Source organism: Harpegnathos saltator, unplaced genomic scaffold (genome assembly GCF_003227715.2).
Source record: "Harpegnathos saltator strain DR-91 unplaced genomic scaffold, Hsal_v8.6 scaffold128, whole genome shotgun sequence".
NCBI classification, from domain to species: Eukaryota; Metazoa; Arthropoda; class Insecta; order Hymenoptera; family Formicidae; genus Harpegnathos; species Harpegnathos saltator.
Window position 1 is genome coordinate 360475 of NW_020229904.1, and position 21450 is coordinate 381924.

General features: G+C 42.5%; 3 protein-coding genes across 9 annotated transcripts; 2 read left to right on the forward strand and 1 right to left on the reverse strand.

Annotated features, from left to right (window-relative positions):
* Positions 1-1806: 1806 nt before the first annotated feature.
* Positions 1807-16978, reverse strand: LOC105185658 (4-coumarate--CoA ligase 2). 5 transcript variants are annotated; one of them, XM_025307631.1, is made up of 11 exons: positions 16882-16978; positions 12519-12633; positions 6998-7287; positions 6530-6737; positions 6172-6341; positions 5808-6003; positions 5449-5603; positions 4978-5158; positions 3917-4245; positions 3362-3557; positions 1807-2624 (listed from the first exon to the last, which is right to left on the reverse strand). In XM_025307631.1, the coding sequence occupies exons 3-11, from the start codon at positions 7238-7240 to the stop codon at positions 2536-2538; spliced, it is 1767 nt and encodes a 588-aa protein (XP_025163416.1). In that variant the 5' UTR covers positions 7241-7287; positions 12519-12633; positions 16882-16978; the 3' UTR covers positions 1807-2535. The 5 variants fall into 5 exon arrangements, with proteins under 5 accessions (XP_025163416.1, XP_019698144.1, XP_025163413.1 ...); XM_019842585.2 differs by lacking the exons at positions 12519-12633; positions 16882-16978 and adding exons at positions 11529-11694; positions 11761-11851; XM_025307628.1 differs by lacking the exons at positions 12519-12633; positions 16882-16978 and adding exons at positions 11529-11685; positions 11761-11838.
* LOC112590609 (uncharacterized) lies at positions 16105-17096 on the forward strand. The gene is made up of 2 exons (XM_025307640.1): positions 16105-16394; positions 16819-17096. Exons 1-2 carry the CDS (start codon positions 16120-16122, stop codon positions 17075-17077), a joined length of 534 nt encoding a protein of 177 aa, XP_025163425.1. The 5' UTR covers positions 16105-16119; the 3' UTR covers positions 17078-17096.
* On the forward strand, positions 16965-21410 carry LOC105185655 (uncharacterized). 3 transcript variants are annotated; one of them, XM_019842581.2, is made up of 8 exons: positions 16965-17147; positions 17802-17909; positions 18366-18575; positions 18681-19349; positions 19788-19857; positions 19929-20091; positions 20886-21116; positions 21174-21410. In XM_019842581.2, the coding sequence occupies exons 1-8, from the start codon at positions 17121-17123 to the stop codon at positions 21217-21219; spliced, it is 1524 nt and encodes a 507-aa protein (XP_019698140.2). In that variant the 5' UTR covers positions 16965-17120; the 3' UTR covers positions 21220-21410. The 3 variants fall into 3 exon arrangements, with proteins under 3 accessions (XP_019698140.2, XP_025163422.1, XP_025163419.1); XM_025307637.1 differs by having other exon boundaries at positions 21192-21410; XM_025307634.1 differs by lacking the exon at positions 16965-17147 and adding an exon at positions 17180-17728.
* The last annotated feature ends 40 nt before the right edge of the window (positions 21411-21450 follow it).

Sequence of the window (21450 nt, forward strand, 5' to 3'; positions counted from 1 at the left end):
CGGTTGAAATAAAAGGCAAGGACGCGTCCGCTTTTTTCTTCTTCCTCGAGGTGCTTCGCTGTCAGAGCAACGACTTGGAAGAGATAAAAGTTGGTTCGCCTTTTATACCAGCGGAGGCAACTGCATTCGCACCTTTTTAGCACAGCGCATTATGCCTGTCATAATGATACAGCGCGCTCGAGACACACTTCACAACTTGCCGGTATCAGCGGTGAATTTCTTTCACTCTCTCCCCACCACCCCCCCCCTAGTCCCCGAGCTTATTTGTCCCGCATTTCGCATAACGGTACAATGACAAGTGTCACCAGGACTGTGTCACTAAAACTGGCGACGATCTTCATTAATCCCAGAGTAGAAATTGCAGATTGAATTGACAGTGAAAAGGAGAGGAGTTATGTGCTAATTGTGATTAATTCAGCACGAGGCAAATGGTGCGTGACATGTGTATTGTCCTGAAAAAGTGTGTCTAAATTTAAAAAGTAGGGCGATTCTCTGGAAAGTCGCGATACCATGCAAAGGCTGAATATCGGGACGATCTCTCGAAATATAATTTTACCGGAATATTGAAATTTTCTCGTCATACAGAGAGAGATGAGTGCATTAATATTCATTTGATCACAGCAGGAGTGTACTCTCAAATGGATGGATATTAACATATCTGTGTGTAATGTTTTCGGGATAATAGTCCCTCGGATTAACAGTTGTTTGTATAGTTCGTGTTGTAAATTGTATTTCAGAATATTGCCTCGATATTGGGATTTCAGTGTCATGACATGATTTCGGGAAATTGCCCCAATTTCCGAAATTTTGACTTTTCAGGTCAGGTGCGTGTTTGCTCCCCAAACAGCGGCGAATGCGATTAAATATTGCAATGATAATAACAAAAGGACACCTATTAATTAATAGTGTTGAGCAAGAATGCTTTAAGCAAGTTCCTTCCTAAATTATGAGGTGAGCTTCATGAATTATGAGAAAATGTACGTAATTTATGAAGATTACTTTAAAGATGCAGCCTGGAATTTCAATAAACTTTGCAAGTTCTGCATCGAATCTGCAGTCCTCACCGCGAATTCTCGGAGCATTAATTGCCGATTCAAAGTTTGTGCTCGCACGCTGAATCCCCCTGAATTGGCTCGAGAAGTTAAATCGGAAGACACGTATCAGTTCTTGTCTCTCATTTCTGCCGTCGAGAGCTCGGCCCGTTTCTGCAAAGTAGAGCAACATCCCGTGCCCGGTAAATCCATCTCCGCGCGAACGAAACAATGCAAAAGTCTCGCCGCCCTTCTCCATTTGCGAGCTTCATCGTAAGAGACTCGCACTCTCCCGACCAACCGCCGTGCATAAATCCCGAAAGCGCGTGCATTCGCCTCAACCGCAGAAACTGCGCTTTGCCGCGAGACAAAGGCGTTTCCTTCGCGTCCTATTTTTTTCCGGTCCAGGCATCCGAATCGTGGAGGCGAGCATCTTGCTCGCCTCCATTTATCTCGAAAGGAAAATGCAGTTTCTTCCCGCCCTTCCGCTGCCCTCCCCTTTCGTCAACGACAAAACCTTCGCATCCCCTCGCAATGCTCGGAATGATTACGATAGTGATAGTGGCGCTTCCCGACTTTCTTGTACTTTCAACTGTCACTTACTCCTGGAATTTACATACGGAGCATAATATTTACGTAATACTGGTTGTCTTTTCGTCGCAATTTGTTCGATCATTGCGAAAGATACACTTCCTGTCGCATTTGACATTTTTATTTGTTGTTTCCGATGATATAAAAAGGACATCACAGTCATGTCAATGAAAAATGCTACACAGATGTATAAAACATTTCATTTAAAGAGTAAATAACATACGTATAACAAGTACGAAATTAAAATATAACAATTTTCAAAACTGACAACTGATACACGTATGCGGGAGTCGCAGTAGTAATACATAATAAAACAATAGCAGTGAAAATTACTAAATTAAATTAAATGGGCAAATAAGAAAAGAGCATAGAATGTACAGTCCGTCAAAATATAACATATTCTCTACATAAAATGAGCAAAATAACTGCAGCTAAAACACTTCAATCAGACAATTGTAATTATTTTTAGTTTTAGTTATATAAAGTCAAAAATGTCATCTTTTCAGAAAATATATCTTCTAGTTCGTGTGAATTTTAGTAGTAACATAGTTCCAAATAAAGTCTTCTTTGAATTTTCTTAGTTAATTTATCACATGACTCTTTTACCTAGATTGGTTTTTGTACTTATCCTACGAGTAAAACCCTACGTATAAAAAAGTAGTAAACTACATTTTTCATCACGCTCTCTTAACCAAGTAAACCTTAACAGGAAACAGGACATTGAGGTAAAAGGTTAAAAAGGTAAACCTTAAAGTATCGTAAACCAAGTTTGCCTTCCTCACTTCCATCATGGTTTTCAGAAAAAATAGCATTTTAAAATAGGACACCCTGTACCTATGTTCATCTCTATGTACAAACTTTGTCACTTGGAATTTCGTCGCGCGAAATGCTGTACATATATAAGATATAAACGTTAAAATTTCGCGCAATCCTTCTTCAAATGTGCTCGCAAGATCTTCCCGCTCGGGTTCTTCGGGATATCCGTGACGAATGTGACTCCGCCTAAAAGAAGAAGAAACGTACGTATGCAATCTTCCAGTTCTTTCTAATTGCCCGGTTCTTGTGGACCTCTACATCCTTAGACCTCTACATCTAATTCGACCGACTTACCTAACAATTAACGCTATTGTCCCCTTTTCCCCCCTCACTCCACGATACTTATCTGGTGTCATGCCCTAAGTGAGCATGACGAATTACCATTAATTAATATATATTAATTATATTGGCGGAAGTGCCATGCGAAGCACGTCCGCCTGTGCCGCACGTGCTGCTAGCTAAGTATCACGCCACACAGTGAAAATTCCAAATGTCCCAAAGAAACAACAGGCAAATAATGCACTGTCTGCATGGACAAAGGTCGCAAGTGACGCAAGTGGTGTTTCCGCAAAACTTGCAGATTCCTTCGGCGATGAACTTCGATAAATCGACTGCCATCGCCGAAGGAACGTTCAGAGCTTAACACACACCGGCCGACCGAACCGGACGCACATCTATCTCTAAGACTACATCTGTAGCGCGCTAGTCAAGTCAATAGGACTCCTTTCTTCAATAAAAACCAAGTTTTTATTGAAACCGCCTCGATAAACCGCCACCACTGTCTCGTTGAACGATCCCATAACACTGGATACTCGAATAATAAACTCTCTAAAGGCGACGAAGTCTTGTCGCTTTGATAATTAAATGTCGTATTAAATGACAATTAGAAATTCCACGCAGCGACTGTCGAAATCGAGTTATACCTTTGAGTTCCTTGTAGTCGGAGACCTTTCCTTTTACAAAGTTCTGAATGTCCTGCTCGGTGGGTTTCTTATCCTTGCTGATAACTATGAACGCTTTCGGTACCTCGCCGTATCTCTCGTGCGGAATACCAACCACTGCCGCCTCCTGCACATCCGGGTGCGACCGCAGTAGCGCTTCCAGCTCCGCCGGTGGTACCTTCAAACAGACACAAGATAACATTTTGAAAAAGGACGAATGAGGACGATGAACGCGATTCTTAAACGCCAGCGGATGAAGTAAACCACCGTGAAGGCCACCGCGAAGCTTCGAAGCTGTGACGGTGCTTTGGAGGGACCGTTGTGTACAAAATGGATTGTAGAAAAATATCAAATAAGATCCTAGCCTCCTGTTCGAGGTGTTCTAAGGTGTCGAAAGTGCAGGTTTGACGATGCAGCAATAATCGAGAGAATTTTTGGAATATTTTGAATATTTTGAATGTCATTCAATGTCAGAGCCGTCACTCGTACAAAGCATTGACTTTTCCTTTCCTCTTGTTTTCAGAAAGAAATTCTTACCTGGAATCCTTTAACTTTGATGAGCTCCTTCAACCTGTCCGTAATATAAAAATCGTAATCCTCATCGTAGTAAGCGATATCGCCGGTCTTCAGCCACTTGTCCTCGGTTAAAGTTTCCTTCGTGGCAACTTCGTTATTCAGATATCCTTTCATAACGTGAGGTCCTCGTATCCATAATTCGCCGGTTTGACCAGGGCCGCTGACATCCCGCTGAGTAGTCACATCTACCAAGCGCGCTTCACAATTCGCTACATTTCTCCCGATGCTGGAGAATTTCTTTAATGTACTTTCAGTGAAAGCCACTGGCGAAGATTCTGTCAGCCCGTAGCCTTGAAAAATTATTACGAGGTTTCTATCAGTATCGTTATATTATTGTCAGTATTATTTAATAAATACGAAGAGATTCGTAGAATCGAAATATAAACAATGATTACAAAACTGAATGTAATCGTGAACCGTTCAACGACGACGAAACAAAAAATATCCGATTTCATGCGTGTTTTACATGCATAGGGAAAACGTCAAAATTTATATCCTCGCTGCGAAAACAATTCCGCCGAATAAAAGTTTTACGCGTGTGTGCTCGCACGAAAGCCATTTTGGGCAGAAATCGAATAAATGGATCCTGGCGGTTAATACCGACATTTTTACAAACCAACACTGTTTTGCGAACTCGAGAGCGCATCAGGACGCAATATCAATTGGAATAGAAGTAAAATTTAATACGACCCCGTTCTCGGTACGCGGGGCTTTATTCCAAAAGCGCGACCGACTCGTCGTGGGATCTCGTTAAAAATTGAACGTACACACTCTGCCCGCTCACGAAGCCCACAGATGCAAAACTCGCTCCCACCTGCCTCCCTACTGCACTCTTTCGATCGACACTCCGGCGTTTCAACCTGCCGGGCGAAAAAAAAAAAAGAAGAGCGTATCCAGGCCTTCAAAGCTTGCGTGCGTCGGAACGCAATCCCGAAACTCGATCCGCGAAACTCGATAAACGTCTCGCTGCGTTCGTACTGCGAATTTCGCGTCGGCCTGCGCGCAATTTCACGATCACTCACCTTGACCGAATTTTAAGTCTCTGTCGAACTTGAACTTGTCGTAGAATTTGTCGACGTCCGACTGGGCGAGCGGCGCGGCGCCGCTGAAAATTTTGTCGACACTCTCCAAGTGGTGGTTCTTCATGAAGGGGGAAGTCGCCATGAAGAGTATCAGCGGTGGTACGCAGTACAGGACAGTCGCCTGAAAAATATGTGTTATTCATCGTGAGCTTGGCGCGCGTTAAATACTCTCAGCGTGCGTGAAATTTCAGAAATCATAATCTTCATCGGATGATTACATAAGTTGAGATTTTTTTCTCCCCTTTTTTTCTTATTTTGTATTAATACATCCTTGTTGCATCAATACTTGTTGCATTAATACATCCTGGTCAGGCTTGACATTTTGACGCTCGGAACACACTGCGCTCTCTTTGATGGCTCCTCGGGATATCTAAAAGTGAAATTTACTTGCACTTGCAAACTCTTATTCACCTTGGTCTTTTCCAATACGCTCAGATATATCTCCGGTACGAATTTCGGGATGGTAACGAATTTTCTGCCCTTACTAAGACCGGGAAGTAACATGCCATTTAATCCGTAAATATGGAAAAATGGCAGTACCGCAGGTATCACATCTTGAAATGTATCTAAAAAACGATAAATAAGGAAAAGAAAAACAAAAGAGACAGAAGAGTAGTGACTTACTCATGGCAAATTTATGAAATCATCGCTAGTCGATCAGGAAGAGGGAGAGGGAGAGGGAGAGAGAGAGAGAGAGAGAGAGAGAGAGACAGAGCGATTGGAAATCAAAAGTAGAAATTATAACAATCCATTGAGTAACAGCAAAGTACCAGTGGTAGGAAGAAATTTGTTATCTCCTAAAGAGTACTCGCACATATTGATATTAGACACCAAATTTCTATGCGTTAACATAACACCCTTCGGTAATCCAGTGGTGCCGCTTGAAAATGGCAGCACTGCCACATCGTCTATCGAGCATCTGCTCGGATTTGTATCCGGCAGCGATTTACCTCGCGTTATGAGATCCTGAAAAATTATATATTGCATATATACACGTACATTAATTAATGGCGGTTAACAGTTCATGTACGTATATATGCTTGGCCTCTAGGGCCAAATTACTCTTTAGCGACTTTGCACTTGTTTACCCGCGCGCGGTTAAATATTATTTAACATTTTTTCTCCGATACTAACATCGAAAAGTATACAACCCTCTGGTATTGGTTTCGTGCGATCGTCGATCACGATGATAGGCGTTTGAGGTGGAAGACAAGCGTTTGCCGCGGTGAGCACCATAGATGCGATCGCGGTCGAGGTGATAATCGCTTTCGCATTGGATTCCGTCAGCTGCCTCGAGATCTCGTCTGGAAGCGTCGAAAGTTCACGTACTCGCGTCAAATTTCATCACGTACTCGCACACGCAGCGTGACGATATACGCCGCGCGATAACTGTCTTTATCTTATTTTCGAATATCTTCATCGACAATGATTCATACATATCTCATCGAGAATATCTCCAAGTTAATGAAATGGACGTTGCGAAGTGATTTACCGGCCATATACTGCGGATTCATAGTGGTGCAGATAAGTCCGGCCGACAAGATTCCGAGGAAACCTAAAGCTGAGTCCGGCAGATTCGGTGTCACCAGCGCCACCACGTCGCCCTTCTTCAGGCCGAGGTTCTGTAAGCTCCTGCCGATATAATTCGTCGCGTCCTTGGCTTGCGCGTACGTGTACTTCTTGCCGGTCACACCGCACTCCTAGATTATACGATCGACATAAAAACTCACAACTCACTTTCTGCAATCGCATTACGCATTGCATTACGTTGGAACGAGAAGGCAGCGGAAAAGAGACCCGGGTCAACTAATCCGACATGTTTCACGCGCACGAGTGTGCACACACTTTTCCCGACTTTCCCGGTGTCGCATGGAAATGGGACTTGTCAGATGACCGATCTATAATCCGTTTGCGCACAAGTTTGCGCAAAAGTGATGATCTATCGAGTAATCGGAATTACCAGTGCTATTTTATCCGTATAATCCTCGGCCTTGTTCCAAACGTACTCGTGGAGCAACATGTCGGACAAACAAGGAAGATCACCGTACGGTGACTTGATGATCTTCTCGTTGTTCGGTCCCTTCACGATCCTGCTCTGGGCTAAGGTCGATGCACGCCTTAGCGCGGGGTTCAACGTCCTTATCCCGCTGTTCGTGATAATTCTGCCCAGCCTCCACATACCGTGAAACGCATTTGTCACCATACTTGGACGCTACTAATTCATCAACGCGCTATTGTACGAATCGAAATCTGCAAATGCAATAATGTGTAATTAATGTGCGAGTACAGATAAAAGATGCGCGTGCCATAGACATGAAAATAGACCGCAGACTGGCAGAGAGGCGACTTTGCGGGCGCATTGCAAATTACATTTTCAATTGTGTATGTGTTGGTCGTATAATAATATAATGATAATGCACAAAGATTTGATACCGCGCGAAAATACCGGTTTTGGTCACGCGCTATTAACACGTTGAATATTGTGCGCGGCACCTGTGAGATTACCGCAACTCATTAAGTTATATTCGTTGCATATAAAGTGCAAAAAATTGCGTTTTTGTAAAGCGCAATAAATTGCGTTTTCGAAAGGTTGAATACCAATACGACCAATCGGGACTCAGTAAAACAGGATAAAAAGTATGCATATGCCAAAGAGCGTTTTGTATCTTTGATAAAATTCAATGATTGGAAGTTAAACTCTTACTGTGTACACACACACACACACACACACAATCCACGGCGATCGACGCGACGCGACGGTTGACGCATTTAATTGTAGCTGCTCGAAATATATTTCGTTTATAATATCAATTGACCACAATGTAGCGGCGCGCTTGTGCGTGAACGAGACAATGCCGATATCACAAACAATGCGTCGAGAAGCGTCCTGTATATAAACTGATCGTACTCTTTAATGAAATCGGTCCTCTCGCTCGACGCGACGATTTCTTTTCTCTTATTGTCTTCTTTTATGCCCGATGGAAACGCACGGTTCGCTTAGAGAGAACGTTTTGCACGTTAATGTACGTAAATCCGACACGATCCATGAATATTTAAAACATCTTTATTTTTGCTTTTTGCGTTCATCGTCATTTTGTCAATCATTTTGTTACGTTTCTGAATTCAAATTGGCCACTTATGACCTTTCGTCATGATATAAATAAGTATAAATGCCTCTTTATTGAAATATAATTATAATTCGCACAGGTACCACTACTGTGTGCTGATTATTACATAAATGTTACATAATCAGACTTCAAACTCCTTCTTTTTACCCTAGCGAAAAAACCACAAATATATTTCTCTCTACCAGCGTGACATGTGATTAATGAGTGATAATATGTGAAATTGACCGATCTTCTTTTCGCTGCTCCTCACGAGCCGGAAAATAGTTATCGCATGAAATCTGTTCATCAAGCGAAACGCTCACAGATTTGAATGCAGAAAATTGACTCGAATTAGATGCGACTTTTCTACAGTCTATCTTGTTACATCGCGATTACAAGCATAATGTCGCACATATCAAATGATTCAACGAAGAATGTCGAAATCCAGCTTCGAAGGAGTGAAATCTGAGCGTCTCGCGTGAGATGACTTCCAAGCATCGACTATCGATACGGGCCTAGATGCATAAGAATTGACAGTCGAATATAATTTCCTCCCTGAAAATACTATTGAGATTCTTCCAACCGGGAATCGCGAAAAGCGTCGTACCTGATTGCAATACAGTCCGCATATGATACACTTTATTAGGAGATCACGTACGACATGCCGAGCAGATATTCGCAATTGGAATGTGTCGCGATCTTTGATTCCTATCGTTGTTGCTATCGCGATAATCCGTTATAAAGAGCTCGTTTATTCGCAAACTTAAGTTAAGGTCATTTTCCAACTATACTCAATGAATTTTGTCGCTGCCGTCGCTGGAATCGACTTGACACGTCGAACATTACGGGCATCGATGTCAAGGGTACGCGTTCCACACCGACAACTCGATGTTAATTGGGAAGCGGGCCGCTTACTAGCTCGAGATACGCTGATTCATATTCGCATGTGGCAAATATATATGCAAATGATGCGCGGCGGGAATAACAAATGTTAATTGCGACTCGGCGTGATTCGAGATCAACGGTTCAGTGTGCGCTCAAAACGGCATGTTTTCGTCATGATGTTAGGTGTAGGTGATGCCACACAATGATGTCGAGTGTATTTACCGATTCTGATGCGCATAATACTTTTTTGCTGGGTATTGCTATGTTATCGTTCACGATACGACGCAAGCAGCCCAGGTTCGCATAATCAAACGATAACAATTTTCTCATTCATTGGAAACGAATTGAGTATAATGATATGACGCGCGAAAGCGTATGGCACAGATGTGCGATATATATTATCGACTTTTTTCCGCGGCACACGAAATACGCGCGTAAAAAAATTCGTTTATTTTTTTGTTTAGTCACCACGTCGAATAATGTCAATTCAGCGTGACACAGAAGTTCACAGAATTTCCTTTTGAATTAAGCATAATGTAGACCTAGAGTTGATTTAGAATTTATTAATGAATTAATAATGAATCGCATAAATAAAGAAGACAATATGCAATTAAGCTTGTCCAAGGTTCGACTTTTTATCGTAAGAACGTACAGAGTTTTTATTTTAGATCGATAGCAGTTTATGACACATAAAATATCGTTTCCGTGATGATTCAGCGAAACAACGTTTTCCAAAAAGATCACATCATTAAATTAACAAGCGGGCGAGTTTGCGTATCATAGATAATCCACTCGGATATTCCATGCTGCATCAGAGATAGGGATCAGAGTCGATGGCTTCAATTATATTGAAGTTAGATCATTGAGCTTGGGAATTATTGAGTGTCGCCTGCGACAAGCGCAGCGTCAAATTGACATGACCCGACACGTTTCGAATAATTGGAATACACAGCGTCTCGCATCAATCTCTTGTTTATTGCAATTCCCCTCGACGTGGCTTAATCATTCAGATAGCGACAAATATCGCTGATGTGATGCAGCATAATCTGCGTGCTCCTATTTCGAACGAGGAAACTGTAAACAGATTGCGTGTACACGCCGGTGCGATATATGAAATCGCCTTCGCTGTTGCTTTTTCACCGGACAAGAGCCCGGAAAGATCTTTTTCCGAAGAAAGAAGACCTATTAGTAAGAATGAAAATCATTAGATCAACTAGCGGGCGATTAACAATTTGCGTATGCATAGATAATCCACTCCGATATTCCATGCTGCATCAGAGATAGAGATCAGAGTCGAGAAAAAATTCTCACGGATCTCGAAAATCTGTGTCGTGTGACGATGTACCGAAACCGTTAATTATATTATCAAAGCGTTTCCTCATGTGTTTTTGCTCTGTCGCGCCTTTTCTAACAAATGCAACGCCGAGAACATCGTGTTCTTTTTCACGCTTCGAAACGTGTGTTTTAATTCCAAACGTCGTTTGGAATTAAAAGTAGTCGTGTCACGTAACGACGTAAAAGACGTTTGTCTTGCTTATCACTGTTGTTGTTAACGAATGCATATTGCATTATTCATTAGCATGCATCGTGTTTATAGTGGATGTAAATCTCGCACTTATATAAGTATCCACAAATGAAAGACGATTATTTGTTATGATTGCACTTAATAATAATTGCTGTGAGTAACATAGACATGACAATACAAGCGAGTCTCTGATCTTATAGCCGACGCGAGTTATCGGACACTAAACAAATCTGCATCTTTACAACACGCTGCTACAAATGTTCTGATAACGTGACAGCCGAGGAGAAAGTACTATTTAGGAATTAGGAAGTTGAAATTATCTTTAATAATAAGTGGTTGCGCAGAAAATGCGTTATATTTCTGCAAGAGATATCTCTGTGCATAGCAATTTCTTTTAATGGCCCTCTTATCATCGCAAAATGATAAAGTCAGAACTCGTTGCACATGCTGCGACACATGTGCAGCGTCGTCCACACATGCAACGAAATCGTCAAATTTCGAAAGCCTCCTGTCAAATTCGAATAATATTTTTCGTACACGAAACAACGACCTGTCTATAAATCGCCCTACGCCATTTCACCCACGTGTGCATGCGTGCGCTTGATCTAAATATAGATGCTCCAAATTCAAGTTCATTACCCTCCTCACATTTACTCATTAGCACAGAAGACGTCGACTTTCACTTTAAACAGTGTTAAATTTACGCGGACGAATTTATTTAACGATTTTTATCTTGAGCATCTCCTTGAGCATTCTTCAGCCTAAGTTAGTATCCCCGAACAATGCTCTTGAATTAGTTGACATTCCGACAATGCGTTTAAAGCTGACGCATCACGCATAACGTTGTAAACATTCCCAAGTGGGAAACATTTTTACGCAGGTAAACAGAATCCAAACCTTCGATTGGCTTGGTCTTTGTTCTCTCTCTCTCTCTCTCTCTCTCTCTGTGTGTGTGTGTGTGTGTGTGTGTGTACCTCTTTCTCTCTCTTTCTCCCCCCTCTCTGTCACTCTCTCAAGACGTAGATCCACTGTAGTTTCCACGATCGTTAAAGCACTATCTCATCTTGGGTATTACATATAGCCTGAAGGTCGTCGGCGAGTCGGAATGCAGTCGGAAAACGCGTCAGAGCGCTGCAACAACTTTCCCACTTTCTCACGCGACCCGGTCGTAATCTCGATGTAATTTCACGAGAAATGAATGCTCACCGGCTGGATCGCTGTTCGCAATCGGTGACACCGATGCCGACTGTACCGTTTTCGTCGACGGACTGAGTTTCCTCAGCAAAGCGTGTTCACTTCTAGCTCAATGTAGATATTGCTCCCGGCTCCCCACCATCGGGGTTTATCATGCTGGGTAGGCTTGGCAGGTTAGCAAGTTGACAAGATGAGTTGGAAGAAACGAAACGCCGCGGTTGGACGCGAGAATTCGTTGGACTTGGGAATTTGGCGTTTCTAACGAGTGGAGTGAAGCTCAGAGGAGAAAACTCAAAATCTATGCTACTATACTTGGCGTATATCTCGATTTTTATGTAGCAACCTTACATTGTATGTGTGTGTGTGTGTGTGATCATAACCTTCGTTATTTAGAAATTATGATATGCAAAAGTTGTAAGCTCATAAGTTGATATCTTTTGGACGAGTAGTTTAACAGTGTACTCTAGCGACTTGATATCAGATTACTCGACGGGAGTCGAAAGTCCAGTTTATACATGATACTATCATTCCTGCTTGAAATATCTGTGCCTCCTTTTTTAAGCTACTTTTTTAATCTACTATAAATACAGTTGTGTGTTAGTAAAAGTTTAGAACGAGCTTAGAGAGTTTATATTACACTATTGTATACAAGCACTGTAAAATGAGAAGCACTGTAAAAATAAAATCTAAATCTTTAAATAACGGCTCTGACTGTCGAAACTATCTTGGTGTAGCTTTCTTCTAATAAAAATTCTAACAGGATTACCTACTTGCGATATGATCAGCGTATGTTTAAATTTCTTCCTTTGCTACTAGCTCTGCGAGCATTATTGGATCTTGGCGATACTTTAGAACGATGAGCGATGCATTAGTACTCGTCATTCTCTGAAAATTATAAAAATATATGTTTGTCTTGAGTCACAATTACGTAAGAAGGAAAAGTAACACAAACATTGCGCCGAGTAAATTTTCTGGTACAATGATCTTATACCAGAGTTCAATATCACTGACTGCGTTCAATTACGTTGACTGAAATCGTAATAAATAAGATATTATTGATCGGAGAAAAACAAGAATCTTATGTAATATATACGTAACGCATTCTGTCTTTGAGGACTATGTGGCAGCCTCGGCTAATGTTTCTCTGTATAAAAGATGCATTTCAAAATCACACTTATAAAAGACTCAAGTCCTTCCTTAGTGCAAATTTTGCACTGAACGAACGAAAAATAAACGCGACCTTTATGCCATTAAATTACGCGAACTACGAAGCTAAAGCTGACGTTGTATAGGAAAATTTTTTTAACGCACGATATGCACACACAGTCTGCGGTTGTTTTTGTCAATACACATAATTGTAGTTATAAAAACTATATATCTTTGCTTCGTTTCCGTTGCTCGTTATTTTTCATAGCGTGTTATTTATATAATACTAAAGGTATAACGATATTTCTATGTTAATGCAAGAATAATTTAACGTATATTTTATGTATGCGTTTTTTACAATCGATATCCCCAATGCTATGAATGTTTGCATATTCATATTTACGTCATCGTATATATAGTAGCAAAAGGAAATGATAAAGACTACAAAATACTTGTACTATGTGCTCACCTATTTTATTGTAATTTTATTATACTTTTATTATAACATCATTCTAGCCATTTTTTTTACATTTTAATAATTTTTAACATTTCGTCAGACATATATAATTTGTTTCCTTTACTTTTTTTTTTTTTTACCAGACGAAGAAATCCTGATGTAGAATTAATAGTGCCAAAAACTGACATTAGCAGTTTGTATCTTGACCGATTATTTACAATCGTATTAAATATGTGATATCTCTCATAACGTGGTTATCTCATGTTGTAAAATATAACGGAGAAGATATTTTCAAACATCGAGCAGACATAAGCGTGATGTCAACAAAGCATGTGAAACAACATTTGATGTATATAATATATCGTCGAAAATCTAAATTCACTATTTGAGCAACACAGTTGGGAAATAATTTTTGTTAATGATATTTTTTTACCTCTAAGAAACTATGAATTAATAAAGATTGAGGAATATGACTTATATCTCGAAGTTTACTTTGCAAATATTTCTCTTTTTATCTGTGTTAACAGGACCAGCCTAAATAAAATTGGTTTAAGTAAAAGTATTAGTATTTATAATTACACGGGAAAAAGATGTATGAAATTATGATACATCACTTGTTTCTTATCTCTAGTAAATATTATGATTCAATATATTAGCCCATCTCCTCTTTATTTATATGTTCAGCCATTCATTTAAATATTTAACACATTAACCTACATACCTACTTACATATTTCCGACAAGGAAAAGTACTTGCACCATTGTGTCGTAATGTAGAAAAATAAGTACATTAGTGTTATATTCTTAAAGTATCTTAGTCTATTTTAAGTATATCTCTCTTATAAATAATATATTTATAAATAATATACATATATATTTATATATACATATATATACATATATATACATATATATACATATATATACATATAATAATATATTTATAAATAATATACATATACGCTTGCAATCGTATATTTTACGATTATACTATTCTTAATGACTCATTCGATTATGTAACCATAATTGAGCGATAAGGTTGATCTATATATTGGGTGTGTGAATATGACTCCGCCCTTTTTTGTTAAAATAAAACACATTTGCTTGTTTAGAAAATTAAGGAAAAGTTTATTGAAAGTATACTCCATCTGCAGCTACAACCTTCGCCCATCTTTCAGGTAATTTATGTATTCCTTGCCTGAAGAAGTCCTGGTCTTTTCAGATGATCCAATTATCAAGCCAAATTTTGATACTTTCGTATGAAGTGAACCGTTCTTCCGTAAGATCTGACTGCATCGTCCGGAATAAGTAGTAATCTGAAGGAGCTATGTCTGGCGAATATGGCGGGTGAAGTAGCACTTCCCAGTCCTGTCCATCTAAATATCTTTTCACGTCTTCTGCGGTATGCGGTTTGCCATTATCATGCTGAAGAATTAATTTGCTGTGCCTATTCACCTATTCTGGCCGTTTTTCTTCTATGGCTCGCTTCAAACGCATTAGTTGTCGTCGATAAACTTCTTCTTTAATAGTTTGGCAACAATCCTCTGTCAATAATGCTTCCAATTCAGCATCTTCAAAATTTTTTGGTGGTTTCCCATGTTCTCTGTCCTCAGTTCCAAAATCATTATTTCGAAATCTTCGAAACCATTCCTTACAAGTTGTATTAGATGGAGCATGATCACCGTAAATCTCCACAAGCAAACGATAAGTTTCCGCTGCGCTTTTCTTTGCAATAAAATAGTGTAATAATACTTCCCGCAAATGATGTTTGTTTGGAACGAAAACCGACATTTCCAAGTAGGGTAAAACACTTGTTGCTTACACTTAAACCAAATTTCACGTAGTGCGTTTGAAAGTTGACATGAAGTACTATCGAATACAAGTGTTGCCAGTTATTAGTGCACGTTAACAATACTAAAAGCAAGCAACATCTGTTGGGAAAGGGCGGAGTCATATTCATACCCAATACGTAACGAGCGGAAAAATGTTCAAATGTTGGACAATTGTTTATTGTTACTTTACTTATGCTAACCGTGCCGCTCTATGAATATTTGTTTTATTTTGTAATAAGAACAGATTTAAATAAAACAGATTGTAATAAGGACAGATTTAGATAAAATTAATAGACTTTATATTATTTTATAGATCATTAACGCCAGAATAATCAAAGCTGTCAGAGTGACCGCTTAATGAATTCTTTTATAAAAATTATAGATTCTCTGTATAAGAATTTTATTATACAATTTATATTTTTAATTTCATAAATTCTAATCTTCTATAAGAACTTAAGATTTCTATTTTGTGTTTCTCATGAAAATTACTTGAATTTATACGATGATATATCGTATATTTTTCACAGATGTTAAAAAGATATAGAGCTAAAGAAATAAATAAACATTTTTGCTTTTACATAATGTATTTTTTTTTTTTCCAGGAACTTGTCGTTTCGATCGCTCTGGTAGAAGTATTCACATCGTTAATCGTCGGCAGTCTTAATGTTAACGAGCAGAAATTAAGCATGTAAGTATTTAAAGATATTTTTATGGTAGAATATAAATATTTAAAGATATTTTTATGATGCAATGTAATCTCTCCGAAGACATGAGTACGTGTGTATAAGAAACGTCCCATTCTCTTGTTATCTAGCAGTCCTGTTGAAAATATCGAGAAGCGGTTGCCGTCATTATATACGTACTTGCTATCATTAATAAGAAAGCACTGTTTCACTGTTTAATCAGCCTTTTATTCAAAACACCGCGAGAGCTGTACATGGCAAATTCCAAGGCGACTAAAAAAGCAGTGTCACAAAAGTACGTTATTAAAAGACTCATTGTAGCGTTTGTCGCGTCCTTCGTAAAGCCGCCAGTTTTACAATTCCTGCGCGTTAGAGTCAATTCATGCTGGCTGAAACGCCAATGCGTCGGCGCATCTTCATCGACGCTGACGCCGACGCTGATGACGCTTGCCAGGGCAGGGACGTCTCGTGAGGTCAGCGACGATAGCAACGTGCGAAATGTATCGAAATTTTCGAGAGATTGCACAGCGTAAATATCAAGCACAAGTGCTTTATTCCGTGCCAATTTCTCGTGCAAAATTCGACTAGTTACAAATCTAACAACAGCGGAACGACAGCGATCTTAAAAGATCACGTGCTCGCGCTGTACTTCACTAAAATCTCAACGTAGAACCTTCGTCGGTTTATACCACTTATAAACGATCTTTTTTTTTTTTACGTTTTCCAGATCGCTGGCGTAATTTGCAAAACTACCTCGGCAAACGCTCCTCGGGAGCCACTGAAAATTGTTTATCTTGTAAATAACACGAATGCGTTTCAAAGTTTCCCTTCCTCGTCAACTTTGAACGAGCATCCCCTCGAATTTCAAACGCGCGAATTCGCAGTTATATTCAATGGCACTCGATTACCGGACCTCGACAAATTTCTCACGCTATTGCTTTTCCCGTAAAAAGAGAGAAAAAGAAGAGAAAAAACGGGAAACCAACGACACAGTCAGCAAACGCAATCAGACTCACCAAAGGCAACGAAAGCCGGCACTGTACGCGACATCCCTGTATTCGCTTGAAACCTGCGCCCGAGGGTGACGCCATGTCGACGTGGACCCTGCAGTGCTCGCCCGTTGCAACCCACGTACACCCTCGACGAACGGTGACTCGCAGGAAGGAACGATCGCCACGAGGAAACGCGCTGGGCCACCCCCGAAGCTCGTAATCGTCGCACCGGATCACTCTCGCACGGAGCATTTGGGCTATGAATGAAGACCCAACCCTTTCACCTCGAGGTAATTAACATCCCTCATAACGACGTAGTGGTACTCGCGTACTCGTATTCGCTCGATGTGCCCTCCGGACCCGTCCGAAGTCCCGGCGAACTTTCGCGTCGCTCGCGCGAAAAAGGGCCGCGCGTCGCGCGCGGAACGACAGGCAACGCGAGCGCGTGATTAAGGATAGTTCAAGAGGATATTATTAATGTGCGTGAGCGGGCCGACGACGACGTTTTTATCGATTGTATTACTTATGCATGTGCGCTCGAGAAGGAGCACCGCTCGTCGCTTGTACACATTGTTGCGGCGCGTTAAGATTGGCCCGTCGTGCGTCACTTTGACGTTTGCCATTTACCCCCGTCGTCGTTGCGTGTCATAATGCGGCTCTAATTAAAGCCCGATGTTGTTCTGTCACGTGAGGGGGCTTAGACTGCCACTTTCTCTTATCGAATCGTACGAAAGCCCATGAATGCCCGTGAATGCGGAAAGCAAACACGAGGCACGTCATTCCTCTGTTCTGCTCTGTTCTCTTCCTGCGAAATGTTTGTTTATCTTCACGCCACTGATGACCGATGTATCAAGACTCTGTGACGAGGAAGGTTAAAATGATTCTGCTCTGAGTGTATTTTTGTAAGCACGCATAAAGATATACTGATATCGCGTTATCTTCAGGTTCTGGCAGTGCTGCTCTTATCTGTCATTCCATGGCCGGGTCCCAGCGTCTTTAAGATATCATGCCCGCGCGACCGAGCGTCTGTAGTGAGGAGGATAGTTCACAAGGTGAGAAAAAGACCGATGAATCAATTCAATGTCCACTGATAAGATGATTATTCGCCAAGACTCTGATATTCAAGATACGATGATAGAATTCTATCATCGAAGGATTAGAAGTCGTAGCTTGAAGAAGACAAATAAAATGTGAACGCGTCGTGTACTTTCCTCGATCTTTATTTGCAAGTATCGCACAGCAAATTCTAATAATGTTCTTCAGCAATAATCCTTAAACTCGTGAAGAGTTTGCTTTCTACTGCAGAACTTATATATACGCAGCCGGCTCAGCAATAGAAAGCAAGCCTTAGGCGACACTCGTCTAATTCGTTGAACAAGTAAAACCTGGAAAAGATAAAAGAGACGGACTAACGAGAGAGAGAGAGAGAGAGAGAGAGAGAGAGAGAGAGAGAGAGAGAGAGAGAGAGAGAGAGAGAGGCAACATCTTAAGCTCCGTCGAAATTTCAGAGATGGATTCCAATACTGAAGAAGTATCAGGTAGAGTTGCCGTTGGAATGCCCATTTCACGAAAGCCGAGACATTTTCCGACCGCAGCAGAAAGCGAAGCACCAACACAGGCCGTCACAATGGACCTGCGGCCTCTGCGGCAAGTCCTTTTACGCGGAGAGACATCTGGACGTCCATTTCGATAACAGACACAAAAGTAACGTGAACACGGTAGGCGCTAGAGAAAAAGAAACAGCACCAAAGCCAGCGAAATATCATGACGGACCCTGTCCGACTGTCCCCCTTTCATCTCCTCTTTCTCTATCCCTCACGAAGGCGGAGGACGCAGTTTGCCTGGCAGACTACTGCGACATCATGCGCTGCGACGTGCTGGGCAATCGTGACTTCGACAACTCGGTGGACGACGACGACGGCCACCTGAGCACCGACATCCAGGTCTGGCGCGAGAGCACCGAGCAGCAGCGGCAGCAACAGCGGCAGCAGCAGCAGCAGCAGCAGCAACATCAGCATCAGCATCAGCAGCAGCATCAGCAGCAGCATCAGCAGCAGCAGCAGCATCAGCAGCAGCAGCATCAGCAGCAGCATCACCGCAGCACCTCCGTCGTGCCGTGCGAGCCGCGCGGCCTCGCCAGGATGTACCCCGCGGACAAGTCCTGCGCCATCGCTGGCGGTGGCGCGGTGACGAATCTGCAGCAGCGTTATTGCCGGCGCGACGACCACGACGGCGGCGAGATGCACAATCATAGACTGGCGAGGTCGTCGTATCAGAACGAGATCGCCGGGCCGGACAACAAGAGCAGCGCCTGCGACGGCGACGAGGACGAGGACGAGGACGACGAGGATGCCGAGGACGAGGAGGAGAACCTGGTGGAGGCGGCGTTGCCCGCCGTCGACAAGAAGCAGAGGCGCAGGGGCCTGCACCTGAGGAAGCTCAAGTCCAACTGCAAGCCGGAGGAGCTGCAGAAGCTGAAGACCCAATGCGAAGTTAGTCGCTCACACGGATTCATGCGGTAGAATGGACGCGCGCGCGCGCGCGCGGTTACACATAGCGGTCACTCGTGCGGTCCGCGCCTCGTAGATTATTTATTCGGCACACCGCTGTCGTGGCGGCTATATAACGACTCGGTATACATACCGTATAACCTTAACTCTACTCTAGCGCTCTAGACAGTAGATAGAGCATTACAATACATCTCTACCTGTATCCACCGCGCGCATCGCAGGATCGCTCATTTTATTTCGATAGCTGGTGACCTCGAAGAAGGCCCTTTGAAGCTTCTTACATGTATTTCGCGCGTATCGGACGAGTATCCGCTAATCTAGTTCCGCGCGTAATCGACGCGAGAAGGGGATCACCCCAAAGATGGTATTCGCTGATATTGCGACACAGAATCGCACTCATTATCGTCCAATTGTCGACAGATACTCGTGCGCGATTGCATCGCTGGGCTGCTCGCCAATCTCTCCGTGCGGGACTTTCAAGAGATCGAAGGTACGCGAGCGTGCGACACGCGGCCGCCGCTTTTCGGCACTCCTCTTATCGGTCGTTCTTTCCGTCGGCAGGGGAGCTGAATCGCGCGATCTGCTGGTACCTCAGCTGCGACCGATACTGGGAGGACACGAAGAGGCACCAGCGGCACACACCGTGGCAGCTGCTGACCGTGTTCATGCTGGTGTTGTTCTTGTCGATCTACGTGTGTTACTACGTCATATGGGTCTGCTTCAAGTACGTCGTGCCGAATTGAGCGCGTAAAGTCGCCAGAGGAGGAGAAGTCGACGTCGGCCTGACGCCTGACTGGCCGAGATCAGTTGAATCATTCATGAACGCGCGTGGAGGGCTGGGAGAAGTATTAAAAAAAAAAAAAAATACGACTATAGACAGTCAATATCGCGGACCTCTTATGTCTCAACGTACATTGATTGCGTAGGCTGCTTTGAAGAAATTGTAATGTCGCCGCGCCATCCGTCCGTGCGCGTATTCTTGTCTAAAAATAGATATCGAACGAGCGATTAAGACAAACTCGAGACGTACGCAAAAAGCAGTTGCGCAAATAATCTTTCGACGAAACAGAATTTATTGGCCCTTTATACTCGCGCTGCTCCTCTCTTCTAATCGACACTTCCGAACAACGGCAACTCGACGAATGAACGATCACACGAATGCAGCAAAAGATCAAGTCGTACTACCTCTTTCACGAGGTGTGACCGGTTTCTCCGGCAACTTTCACGATCCCTGAACTAGAGCTTTCTCGCTCGTGTCAAAAGGTGGATTGATAAGAAATAGAGTCATCCATCTCATGAAGTATCACGTCACGTTGATTATTCTAAGATATCGTAACTCACATTACTCTGAAGATACCGAATCACATTGATCATGGTATTATCACGACGTTATCATTAGCGTTCACATTAGCATCACGACATGCTGCGCAGAATGCCGTGTCCGGCATTTTCCATAAGAAAGAAAGCGTCCGTTTCCCCTTGACGCGATTTCTCTTCAATTTCGTCCTCTCATGGCAGAACTGCGGACGAAGATCGACTGGACGGTACTGGCAGTGTGGATTACAACGGTAGCACGGATCGCTCGAGTACCTCACCGTTACACGACCCGAGCATTCACGGCGAGGGCAGGCTGGAGAGACGAAAGGGCGAGCACGGGGACGAAAATCTGCCCTTGTCGAGCGAGGACATGCCCGACCACTACATATACGTGTCCTATCCGCCCGAGCTGAAGCGGCGACTTCTAGAGAGGTAAATCGAGCCGCGCAAGAATGCGCTCGTCGAGCGACCTGCGTCGCAATCGTACAGTGATCCTCCTGCTTACAGCTGTTACAACAGGACCACTCGCCTGTGAAGCCGGGGCGAGGCGAGTTTACGGCGAGGAAATGAGGAACGCATGGGAAATATGCGGCGGCAGATTGTCCCGTATCCTGCACAAAGAAAACGAAAATGCACACTCGAGGCTGAAATTCTTCACTCTCTCATTCCTCTCGCTACCCTCGTGTTTTGTATACAGAAAGCGAATAAATTGCATCGTGGACACGATCTCTCTTTCTCTCTCTTTCTCTCTCTCTCTCTCTCTCTC